Here is a 13651-nt window from a genome sequence, read left to right on the forward strand (position 1 = left end):
AGGGTAGGAGGTAATATGGTTGTGCTTTTATATCTGAAGTCACTAGAAGTGTTTATATATACAGACCTCTATGTTTTGTGGCTCCTTAAAAACTTTGAACACCATCATATTTCGATACTACTACTAGAGTAACCAATAAAATTTCTTTTTGAAAAGGCTATTTGCCAACCACTCTCACTGCCTAGATACAGGTATATGACTTAGCTTCACTTATCCAATATATCTATCTGTGGGAGACTTTTATTTGAAAATGAGTCATATAAATAATATGACAGGAAAGGATAATTCATTTTGCTGGTACCAGTAGCAACAAAAGTTGATTAATCCACTTGTTTCATAACCATCAATAAAACAACAACAACAACAAAAGTTAATGGCCTCACAGCCAGCTGAAGACAAGAAAAGAAAGCTCTAAAAATCTCTCTAACTTCCCTAGTGGGTCTAACTTCATTTGTGATGTTCAAACTATCATTGATGCTAAAAGACAAAACTATCACAAAAGACTTTTTTGTGAAACATTATTCCCTTGACAGACAGAATTCTCATTAGAATCATCTACTGTGGATTCCCAGGATTTTCCAGCACTAATTGGCCACTACCTCATCATAACAGAAACTATACTAGGAAGTCCCCAGGTTGGAGTTTGTATGTCTTAGTGACTTGTTCCTTCTTAAGGAACTATGAATTCAGAAATCTCCTGGCCATGTAGATATTTTCCCATCTGAACTCATTGCCGATAACTCCTTCTGAACTGGTAAGTAAAAGAGACATTGCAGACATAATAAAGTGAATGTATTTGCGTCTTACAGATCACACAAAATAGCAAATATTAACTGAATTTGTTACAATCCATCCTGAAAAGGCACAGTCTTGGGTTTGAGAAGCTGTGTCAGAGATTCTGGAAAATGAGCCAGAAAAAGAACTGAACTCACAGTTATGAAAATTAAGTAAGATGATTTATGTGAATTTCCTAATACAGAGTCTGGCAAAAGGCAGACCTCAACAAATGATTGCATTTATTCTCATTGAGAAAATGTTGAGCCTCCATTGTATGCCAGGCACTGCTAGGTGCTAAAATAACAATAAATAAATCAAAGAACACACAATCTTGGAAGGAAGACAGAAATATTTAGGAATAACTGTATCTCAAGTTACAAGGGCAGTACTGTGTGAACACAGAAGAGAAGCATCAATTCTGATTCAGTTTTTAGGAAAATATCTATTGAGAATGCATTATTTGATTTAGACATTGAGAATAAACAGAAGGTATAAGAAAGTCAAGAGGATTCATTTATGTAGATGTATGCATTTCTTCTTAATAGGAAATTAAATTTCTTTTCTAGAAGCCTTTGTAAAGAGAACGAGGTTGCTACTAAATTAAAACTATTAAAATAAACAGCCAATTCTCAATAATCCATGATGATTTAAGAAAATCTAAGTATGGTTATGCCTAAACAGGTAGCCGTATTTGGGGTTTGGTTTTGGTGATGTTGCTTAGGCTCTAACCAGTTCCAGGAAAGAAATTGCTAGAGTTTCTGATCTTTGAGCTCTGCCTGAGAGGCTGGAAAACATAAAAAAGAACTTAGAAAATATAAATATGTCTTAGACAAAAATACAGACCTCTGCTGCACTACTGTTAGAACCTGCATAAATCCCAGAAATGAGGAGATGACTTGAGTTCAGCTTTACTCCAGTGATCCCACCTGGAATTACCTCTATTTCTCTGTACCTAGGCTCTCATTTACTGTGTGATCTGCTCGGCAGCCCTGTCCAATTCCTTTCCCCATTGGGAAGCACAAAAATTCAATACTCACTTTCTTTTCATTGTAAATTGGGTTGGAAAACAAAGGAAAGAAATACAGCTCTGGAAAGACTGGCTAGGTCAAAGTAAGGAAAAGAATTTGAACTTTACTGTTTATCAGAGGAATGAGGAAAGCAATGGGAGGTAAGGAGTCAACAGAACAGCAATGCAATGTTTGTAATGGGCGGCAGGAGGTGGCGGAAGTTATTGGGAGTGGAGAAGACCTCGTGGGAAAAGGGATTGAGGAATCCTGAAAGGTGACAAGTGTTAGTGTCTTCTTCTGGAACTATGAATTCAGAAATAAAGTGTTAATTCCTGCCTTTTTCTTTTTTCTCTTGATATCTATAGAACAGATGCTCTTGAGGGACTGAGCAGGGTCACCTAAATTGACCAGAAGCAGATGGCAGAGTCAGTGCTCTCACTTTACAAAGCTATCCAGAAAGGATGTTAGATCAGGAAAGTAAACTCCTTTTTGACAAAGAAAGCACACATCCATTAGCCTCTCTGCTCTGGAAATCTGTAGTTCCTGTCCCAGAGTTTACAGAGGAATGAAACACATTCAAAAGGCAGGTGAGTAGATTGAAGCCAGCGCTTCACGCATGTTACTGATCAGCCCTAAGCAGTGTGCTCCAAGTCATGGTGGGGGCCATCGGGTCAGAAAGCAGGAAAGCACCAGTATCCTAAAGTAAGACCAGCAAGTTAAAGCTTTAGCACCCAGACCAGTAGCTGAAGTAAACTGAAGATCAGCAACCTAAATTCAGAGAAGACCAGAGCACCAGGCATTGAATTGAAATAATTCTTTTCCTAGAGAATGTTTACAAAATATTTCTGCGGTGGCAAGACATGGCAGGCTGGAGTAGGTGAGTTTGTTGTTCTGATGTGGGAAGTATAGGGAAAGAGGCAACATCCTAACTTTATTAGTGTTTCCCTGAATTTCAAAGTGTTTCAGGTAAGAAACAAATGTATGAAAACTTTCAAGTTCATGGCTGAAAATATGAATACTATGATAGAATGATGAAAAAATTCTTAAGGTTCTATTATGCAAAACTGCTGCAGTGACGCAGGGATTTTCAGTCGTTGTCCAATGGTACTCTAGTAAACCATCAAACGCAGATTAATGTTAAAAGTATATTTTTTGATGCTACTAATGAAACACTGTCATAGTGAAGGCTAAGGCTTAAGGCTAAGACTATACTTTAGAGTACAATATAACTTGTTGTAAGAAGAACAGAATAGTAGCATAATATTAATTCCATGACAAAGAACGATCACATATAAACTAGTTCAAGCAATAGTTTTCCCTCAGGGCAGCAGAAAGTTCTACTCAAACAGCAACACAATATGGGAAAATGACTGAGTGTGCTAGTGTGATAATAAGGCAACTTTTTCAACTATCAAAAAATTTCCTTTCTTTACTATTTTTTTTAATCGAGGCAAACTTTGCATACAACATTGTGTAAGTTTCAGGTGTACAACTTTATAATTCGACAATTGTACACACTACAAAGTGATCATAACCGTAAGTTTAGTTACCATCCATCACCATACAATTGACCTTCTTCTCTCATTTTGCCCACCCCTCAACACCTTCCCCTCTGGTAATCACCAATCTGTCCTCTGTAACTATGAGTCTGTTTTTATTTTGTTTTGTTTGTTCACGTGTCTTGTTTTTTAAATTCCACATATAAGTGAAATCATACGGTATTCATCTTTTTCCACCTGGCTCACTTCACTTAGCATTATATCCTCAAGGCCTATCCATGTTGTCAAAATGGTAAGATTTCATTCTATTTTATGGCTGAGTAGTATTCCATTGTGTGTGTGTAATGTATATGTTACATTTTCTTGATCTGTTCATGCATAAATGGACACTTAAATTGTTTCCATGTCTTGGCTATTGTTGATAATGCTGCAATGAGCATGGGGGTGCATGTATCTTTTCAAATTGGTGTTTTTATATTCTTTGGATAAATTCTCAGAAGTGGAACAGCTGGGTCATATGGTATTTCTATTTTCAATTTTTTGAGGCATCTCTCTACTGTTTTCCACAGCGGCTGCACCAATTTATATTCCCATCAATGATATACAAGGGTTCCCTTTTCTCTGTATCTTCTCCAACACTTATTATTTCTTGTTTTTTAGATAATAGCCATTCTAACAGGTATGAGACGATATCTCATGGTGGTTTTGATTTGCATTTCCCTGATAATTAGTGTTGTTGATCATCTTTTCATGTGCCTGTTGGCCATCTGTATGTCTTTGGAAAAATATCTGTTTAGTTGCTCTTCCCATTTTATAATCAGATTTTCTTTGTTGTTGAGTTGTATGAGTTCTTTATATATTTTGGATATGAACATCTTATCAGATACGTGATTTGTAAATATCTTCTCCCAATTGTGAGGTTGTCTTTTCATTTTTTTTGATTGTTTCCCTTGTTGGGCAGAAGCTTTTTAGTTTGATGTAGTCCCATTGGTTTATTTTTGCTTCTGTTTCCCTTGCCTTTGGAGACAGACCTGTAAAAAAAAGAATGTCAAGGAGCTCACTCCCTGTATGTTCTTCTAGGAGTTTTATGGTTTCAGGTCTTTCATTCAAGTCTTTAATCCATTCTGAGTTAATTTTTGTATATGATATAAGAAAGTGGTCTGGTTTCATTCTTTTGCATGTGATTCTCCAGTTTTCCCAACACCATTGATTGAAGAGACTATTTTTTCTCCATTGTATATTCTTGACTCCTTTGTCATAAATTAATTGACCATGTATGTGTGCGTTTATTTCTGGACTCTCTATTTTGTTCCATTAACCTATGTGTCTGTTTTTTAATGCCAATACCATCCTGTTTTGATTACTATAGATAGCATTGTAGCATAGTTTGAAATCAGAGAGCATGAAACCTCCAGCTTTGTTTTGTTTTTCCTCAAGATTTCTTTGGCTATTCGGGGTCTTTTGTTCCAAATAGTCAAAGACAGTATGTTATTCAGCTACTCTCTATAGAGGAGCATTTCTTTTCCCCTCCCACCATTCTTTGACACCTAAACGGTGGTAAAATAAGTGTCCATAGACATGTTTTTATATGCTGTCACCTTATTTCCATGGGATAGACTACCGAATGTAGTCAAAGTATCTTTTGCCCTTTAACGGGTAGTACTAAATTTATTTTAAAAAAATCTATAGTAACATGAATGTCCTTTTCATCACATCCTCATCAAATGTGACTGTTACTTCTCTTTTAGTGTTTATCAGTTAGATAAGAAGTGATATCTCGTTGTATTATTTTGCATTTTTCAGACTACTAATGAGATCATGAATTTTCCCATAGGTCTATTGGTTATTTAGAATTACTGTTCCATGAAACGCGTATTCATATTGGTTTTCTAAATTTTTGACGGCTACCTTTAAAAAAAAACACTTAAGAACAATTCTTTCCAGATTGTGGATATTAATATGGTATTTGTTGTACATTTTGAAATCATTTATTCATTCAAGCTTTTGCCTTTTTACTATTTTATTTTACTTATTTACTTTTGCCTTTTTACACTTTTAGTCAGATTGTGAAGTATATCTATATTTTCGCTTATAGTTTCTGGGTTTTCTATCTTCCTTTTAGAAATCTTACAAACCCTAAATATTTTTTCAAAATTTTCTTCTTGACTGATAATAATTTTATTTTTAAATTTTTATATGTGGTCTACCTGGAATTATTTCCACATAGAATAAAGTAAGAAAAAATTTTGCTTTCATCCAGGTAAATAGTTTCTGTCACAATTGAGGTGTGACCGTGAGTAAAAAGATAAATATGGCAGGAAATACTTTCCAAAGCTGCAAGGTAATTCAGTGACAAGATTCCCAGAAAGAATCTCAACATCAAGTCTCCAAGGTTTCCCAGAAGATAGAAGATTACAGCCAAAGAATTTTAGGAAAGAAAGTTTCTGGCAGAAGCTCATAAATAAATCTATGTGTTCTATAGCTCTGACAGTCCTGAGAAGGTTGACATTCCCAACCGAAACTCACCACTCCCTCAGTCATCACCTGGATTCTGTGTTGTATACTCTGAAACAGGTAAGTGAAAGGCCTTAGTATTTATCAAACAGTATGGAGAATATTTTGATGCTCAATGTGTTGTTACAGTTTTCATTTCATAAGAACCTGTAAATGATATAGGTTATAGTTTTAGAAATGTGACCATTATCAAGAATAATAGAATTATTATGGAGGGTGAAGAGGATAAAGTAGTGGTTTTCAACCAAGGACAATTTTGTCCCCCATGGGATATTTGGCAACGTCTGGAGACATTTTTGGTTGTCACAACTGAAGAGGTGCTATTGACAACTAGCAGGTAGAGACAAGGGATGCTACTAAACATCCTGCAATGTGTAGGACAGCCCCTGCAACCAAGAATTATCCAGCCCAAAATGTAATGGTGCGAGAAACTCTGGAGTAAAGAAATGTGATAATGAGTCATAAAAATTTGACTATGTTGAGAAGTTCTAGGTGGAATGTAAATTAAAATATTGTCAGGGTTTTCTTAATCACATTAATATCAGATAGCAATAATTTGTGTGTGTTAAAGAAGTGGCTTATAAAATACACTTTTAAATGATTTAGCATTGCAGCAGATAACTTGTGGTATAATACACATGCTAGTTGACTAGACCCAACCTCTTCAGAAGGGAAGAAGGGAACTTTCTGTGCATAGTCATAGTTGAAGTGGAGCATCTAGGGCTGCCACTCAGGGTAAAGGACGTCTAGATGGGTAAATATGTGGCACATACAGGCATTTATGAGCTCCTCTTCCAAGAGCTTTATTCTGGTTATTTATTGATGCATAACAAATAGCCTGAAGCTCCATGGTTTAAAACACTTATTGTTATCTCTCATAATTCTGTGGGTTGTTGGGGTTCAGTTAGGAGGCTTTGTTTGGGCCCTTTAATGCAATTGTAAGTACATGACGGCCATGACTGAAATCAACTGAGGGTTTGACTGGGCTGGATTTCCAAGGTGGTTCACTTACACGTCTGGAAATTGCTGTCTTCTGTCTTCCAAGAGCACAGTTGAGACTGCGGAGCAGAGCACTTACATGTGGCTCCTCTATGTAGCTTGGGATTCTCATAGCATGGTGACTGGTTCCCAGAGGGAATGACCCAAGAGCAAATGTTCAAGGAGGGCCAGGCAAATCCTATTACTTTTTATTATTAGACTTAGAAGTCACACAATATAACTGCCATCAGCTCCTTGGATCAAAGGCAAATAACTCAGCCAGCTCAAATTCACAAGGAAGGGACTACACAAGAGATTAAATATTGGGATATATGGCTCATTAGAAGGTCATGTTTGGTGACTAGTGACCATCACCTTGACTATAGAGACTCATCTTTGAGGAATGCTTTAATCAGAAGACTGGAATACTGGGAGTGACTACAGGTCTGACAATCAAAAGTCTGAGGATCATGTAAATAAACTAGGAGATCTGAACTGAAGCTAGGGAAGAAGTGGTAGGAGAAGGAAGAAGGATTTGGGGGAGCATCTGTCAGGAGGCAGGCAATCAGACATGCATATCTCTTGAAACTTTATCACAGTTAACATTTTAACAAAGGTCCTAGTGCATTGTAACTTTTTATCAAACATGTACTAATTGGTTTTCAAGCTTATAAATGTTTCATTTCCATCTGCATAAGGGTTTTTGGTGAGTAAAACTAAGTTGTGAGAATGAGACTTTATCAGTGAGGACAATACATCCCTTCTTCTCTGAACTTCTGTAGTCTATACAGCTGGGCACTGACATATGTTTTCTTCACTTGCTCTGATTGCTTATTAAGTGCAGGCTATATTTCCTCTGTCTGTCTGTTGTGCTAATTAGAGTTAGAGATCATAACCCATGTTTTTCATTCATTACACTCTCCCAATCTCTCTCATTAATTAACACACAGTGTAAAGAAAGTTCTTTGAAACAACAATTTCAGTATCTCTCCTAAAACAGATCTTCCATTTCCTTGAACAGTGGGCATTGATTGTGTAACTTTAACCAGACACTTGTAGTAGAGACTTCTTTTTCACTCCTTCTATCTCTTGCTAATCTGGAGCTTTGTATTCTCAGCATTTTCCCCCTATATCCTTGTTCACCAAATTCTTTAATCCCTAGAAATAGTTTAACTGTGGATTTACACTACATTTCAGCCAAGAGTCAAGACATTTTGAGTGAAAACAACATGTGGAACATTTAAGAGTATCTGCTAGTTACAGCATCTTCCCTTTGGAAGTGAAGGCAAGAAGCCATTCAGCTCCTCCTGATCTTCTGAGCGTTTGGTCTCCTGGCAGAAAAGACACAAAACATAGCTGACTTGGGGCCTGCCTGGTGGCATAGTGATTAAGTTCACATGCTCCACTTTGGCACCCAGGGTTTGCGGACCAGATATCAGGTGAGAACTTTCACACTTCTTGTCAAGCCATGCTGTGACAGCATCTCACATACAAAATATAGGAAGACTGGCACAGATGTTAGCTCAGTGATAATCTTCCTCAAGAAAAAAAAGAGAAGAATTGGTAACAGATGTTAGCTCAGGGCTAATCTTCCTCACCAAAAAGTAACCAAACATTAACTATTTTTCTGCTTAAACAAATAACCCTATACCACGAGAGAGGCTTTGTACATTCTAAAGCTGCTATAATGTTGCAACAGTTATGTGTGTTCTACATGTCCTCTTTCCAGGTGCAGACTCTGCATTCTGGCAATGTAAGCTACTGCTTCTACAAAAGCATCTTATTTCTCACTGTCACATTCCTATAGGCACCCTAGGTACCACTCACCATCTATGACTTCGGGATTGATCCTTAGTTGAAACAATCTCTCACACTATTTCTACTGTGAAGGCCCTTGTCTTGCTGCGGCTACTAATACTGCTATCAAAGTCCTAAATCCGTGTGTCACTTTTCCTCTGTCTGTGCTGTTACTTTTTGTGATAACTCTTCAATCACTTTCCTGCCTTCAAGTCATAGAATAAGCTATAAGCTACATGTACAGAAAGTATCAGTGAGAAATGCACTAAATAATAATCTTACCTGTTGTTTGTATATGATTTTAACCTCATAAAGCATATTCATGCTTACCTCATTTACTCTCCATTGGATTTTTACATTAGTTTTCTCAAGTTTTTGAGGTGAAGTGATCTACCTAAGGGCGAAGTGTGAGTCAGTGGTAAAGTCCAAAGTATGACCCCACCTTAATGCTAATGAGAACTATTTCCACTGCCCACACCTGTCACAACCGTCTTTAAGTAAAATCTTGCCTATCTTTCTATTAACATAAAACATCATATCTAAGTATAAGTTATTTTATATGTTGGTGCATAAAAGATATGATTTTTGAAGAATAGGGTAGAACTAAAAAGATCATTTTTATAATTAATCTTCCTAAGCAAGTCACTGTCAAACTTCGACAAGAAGTTTTAAGGTCCTGATCTTATATTTCTTTAGCCAAACCAGTGACTGCTTACAGACTTTCTTGGAAACCGTCAGGCATATTATTCCCTAAATTACGAACGATTGCAACAACTTGGAACTAAACAAGTTTAAGGGAAAAAAACATACACTCAAACTTGCCTATTCTGTTTTATTATCCTTCATTTCTAGATCTCTACTGTACGCTCTGTTACTCCAAAGATGTAAATCTGATTGCAAACATTTGCAGTTCCCATGGGAATCCTGTGAAACGAAATTTAGGTCTTGAATTTCTTTAGTTAGTGTTCACATCTCAACAGCCAAAATATCTCTATTTTAATAGTTGTTACATTGTCTAATATTTTACAAATTACATATATTTTATATGAATATATTTATATATACAGTTAATATTCACAAAATGAGATCATAGTGTACAAAATATAACTTACCTTTTTTCATTTAAATAATGTGAATATTTTTCATGTTCTTAAATAGTTTTCACAAACATCATTTCATTATTACCATAATAGTACATCCTAAGATTCCTGCATTCCATTAAGAAGGTAAGGCCCAATTGCAGGACATTTAGATTGCTCCAATTTCTTTTACATATACAGTAATGATACCATGAAGATTTTTTCGCACACACATAATCACTGTCTTATGATAGATCTGAGAAGTGGAAGATCTGTCTCAAAAGTTCTGCACATATTAAAGTTTTGAAATATAGGCAATGGATAAATGTTTTGGACCCTAAGCTACTTTTAGGAGGACAACCACAGAGAGATGACCAGAGGCATGAGCATTTGGGAGCAAAACAGTGCAATATGCACCTAGAGTAAAGAAAATGCCACAATCAAGGAAAATACTACCTGAGAAAAGAGGTAAAATATCTGTCACAGAGAAACTGCTAGACAACAATTTATACCTGATATTTATATTTGAATTGATCAAAAGTTAAAATTAAATTAGCTAATAAGTAATAAAAGTCTGAAAATGGACTAGAATAATAGATCCATAAAGGATAATAAAAGATCCATTAATAATAGCCCATTAAATTTGGAGCCTGAAAAGAGCTCAGAGACAGCCTAAACACTTTGTTTTATTGATCAAAAAACAGACCAAGAAAGAAAGATAAGCCAGCTCCTGGAGGCACAGCTGGTTGTCAGTCCCAGTCTTAACATCTTTATTTCAGTGTTCTTACCAAACACCGTGCTAATTCTTCTCACAGCTTAATTTATAAAAGCACAGAAATCAAAGCTTTCAATCTGATCTCTCTTTCCTGTATGATTAATTATTCTACTTTTTACTCAGGCAGAGTTTTTTGCAACATCACACGCAAACACACACACAGCAGCAGCAGAACGAAGAACAGCCTCCAGATTGAGCCATAATGGCCCAACAATTCTATTCGTATTAAGTAACCAGTGACATCCCCAGCCTCAGGGCTCCACTAGGGGACGCTGTTTCCCATTCATCAGCAGGTCAGTATTTCGCATGCACGTGAATGGAAGTCTGGTGAAAAATGTTAATATGTGAATTGTAAAACCTGCTTCTTTAAAAGTATACAATTTTGTAGAGACAAGCACGATACGGCACGGGAGCTAAAAGCAGGAAGCAAGACATTTAGATGTCACAACTAATGCCACTTGTATTCATAGCATCTTTCTTCCTCCATCTATAATACCTGCCCCTTCTTAGAATGTGATGGGGCTACTCAGAGGCTCAGAATGTCCATTCCCACTGATTAATCACGGCTGCCTTTGCTACGTATGGACTTTATAAGTCCTCTCTAGGAATGGTTTTAGCCACAGTAGGACATGGTAGTGACAGTCACATTAGGGAAAACTAGTCTCTGTCAGAAAGACTTTCCAAGAGTGTGAAGAGATCAGAATCCACTTACAGGTTGATGGGAAAGACAGCAGTGTGATTCACTCCAAACCTCACTGATTCACTGATTCACAGTAGCTTTATGTCCACTGGATCACGGGCCATTCAAAACTTGGGTTGATTCAGAACTAAACAAGAATTTCTTGAGGTAGTTGTGGGCAGACAATAACTCCTCAATTCACTCAAAATTTGAACTTTAAAAGAGGTTGTGCTGAGCCCCTTTCTCCCTCCAGGAACTCAGACAAAGGGATCTCATCTTCTACAAAAATATAAAGCCCCCAAAGACGGTGGTTTCTCCTTTGACCTGTGAAGACAAAGCATGTGCCTCTGAACTCATGGACTGCATACAGGAACCAAGAGATATGAAACAGTTATTGCTGATAAGCTAGGGTTAGAGGTAGACAGTTTAGATTGTATGTCCTCCTTTTTAGAGGTAATGGGATAACACTAAATTTCAAAGTTAAATGAGATTAAAGGACCCAAAAGAGTGAAAAACTTGGCAACCTCCATGGTATTGTCACTGACTGTTTACCGTGAGGAACTCAGGGGTAGGTTTGGATATTTTAATTGTTTTTCTGAATTCTTCTTTTTCCTTTTGCTATGTTAAGGAGATGCAATCACCAACCACCCTGAACCCAACCACACCTCACAACAAGAGCTACACCTACTACCTTTGCCTTATTTTTAATGCTCAGATCTCTCCAGGAGGAGCTTAGGCCTTATTATCATAACCTGCAGTGTTTGTGGTTGCATGTTTTCCAACTGAGTCTGCACAAGTGAATACCCACGTCTCCCTTTTGAATATTCATTCCCCATCCAAAATAAAAGTCCCTGCTTCCATTTGTTTGGGGATGCCATGACTCTGGAAATGATTCCTCATGGTCTCCTATTTGCTACAAGTATACCTTGTTTGTGAGACAACTACTTGTGGTGGAGAGTCAGATTTAACTGGCCAGGAAGGAACCCACTTAGGTTTTGGTAACCGTATTAATGCTGTCTTCTTTCTCTCCACAGGTCATCCTGGAACAAATCTTACAATGGAGTCTATGGAACAATTAAATCAGTCCAAAGTTTCAGAATTCATTTTGCTGGGACTGACCAACTCCCAGGATCTACAGTTTCTTCTCTTTGCACTCTTCTCAGTTATCTATGTGCTCACAGTTTCTGGTAACCTTCTCATTGTGGTCACAGTGTTTTACATCCCAAACCTGCACACCCCCATGTACTTTCTCCTTGGGAACCTCTCCTTTGTGGATATGACCCTTGCATCCTTTGCCACCCCTAAGATGATTGTGAACTTGGTGAAAAGGCAGAAGACCATTTCCTTTGCTGGCTGCTTCACACAGATCTTTCTCATTCACTTCCTGGGTGGAGTTGAAATGGTACTTTTGGTCTCCATGGCATACGATAGATATGTGGCTATTTGTAAGCCCCTACATTACATGACCATCATGAACAAGAAGATGTGTGTTTTGCTGGTAGTGACCTCATGGTTCTTAGGTCTCCTTCATTCAGGACTTCAGATACCCTTTGTTGTGAACCTGCCATTCTGTGGTCCCAACACAGTGGACAGCATTTTCTGTGATCTCCCTCTGATTACTAAGCTTGCCTGTGTAGATACCTATATTGTACAGATAGTCATTGTTGCCAACAGTGGGATGATCTCTTTGAGCTGTTTCAGTATTTTGCTTATCTCCTACAGTCTGATTCTCATAACCATTAGGAGTCACTCTTCTACTGGGCAGTCCAAAGCCCGGGCCACTTTGACTGCTCACATCACAGTGGTGATTCTGTTCTTCGGCCCATGCATCTTCATTTATATCTGGCCCTTCAGCAACCACTCTGTGGATAAATTCCTTGCTGTATTTTACACCATTGTCACCCCTATCTTGAACCCAATTATCTATACTCTGCGAAACAAAGAAATGACAACAGCCATGAAGAAACTATGGAGTGCTTTTTTGAGTTCTGGAGAGGACACTTAGATTAAAAGTATTTAGATGGAAATAGGCTATTTTTTTAAGTTTTTAAAGGTTTTCTTTGAAAAATTGTTATTTATACAGAATAAGTCAGGTAAAACACAGCAAATTATAAAAATCAGGCATTCAATGCTATTTTGAATATACTACCAACAAAAAAATAACTGGTTTTACATTTTTAAATGATACTGACTGAGCTATAAGAATTGTTATGTAAAAAAACTCACTTGTAGGGGCTGGCCCTATGGCCTAGTGGTTAAGCTCAACACTCTCCACTTTTGAGGCCAAGGTTTGTTCCCGGGCTCTGACCTACACCATTGATTGGTGGCCATGCTTGGCTGTGACCCACATAGAAAATAGAAGAAGATTGGCATACATGTTAGCTCAGTGTGATTCTTCCTCAAAAAAAGATAGAAGAAATCTTCACTCATATTTAAGAAGGGTTGACAAATATATGCTTCACTGTAGTTTTAAAATGGTGTTGCTTGAAAGGGAAAATAAAGTAAATCCTCATGATGAGGATTTTAGGCTGGTTACTTTTAAAAAC

General features: G+C 37.2%; 1 protein-coding gene across 1 annotated transcript; it reads left to right on the plus strand.

Moving 5' to 3' along the window:
• Positions 1-12162: 12162 nt before the first annotated feature.
• On the plus strand, positions 12163-13110 carry LOC124236037 (olfactory receptor 4K17-like). Its single transcript, XM_046654676.1, has one exon. The coding sequence runs from the start codon at positions 12163-12165 to the stop codon at positions 13108-13110; it is 948 nt and encodes a 315-aa protein (XP_046510632.1).
• Positions 13111-13651: the final 541 nt, after the last annotated feature.

Source organism: Equus quagga, chromosome 2 (assembly GCF_021613505.1).
Source record: "Equus quagga isolate Etosha38 chromosome 2, UCLA_HA_Equagga_1.0, whole genome shotgun sequence".
In the NCBI taxonomy this organism is placed as follows: domain Eukaryota; kingdom Metazoa; phylum Chordata; class Mammalia; order Perissodactyla; family Equidae; genus Equus; species Equus quagga.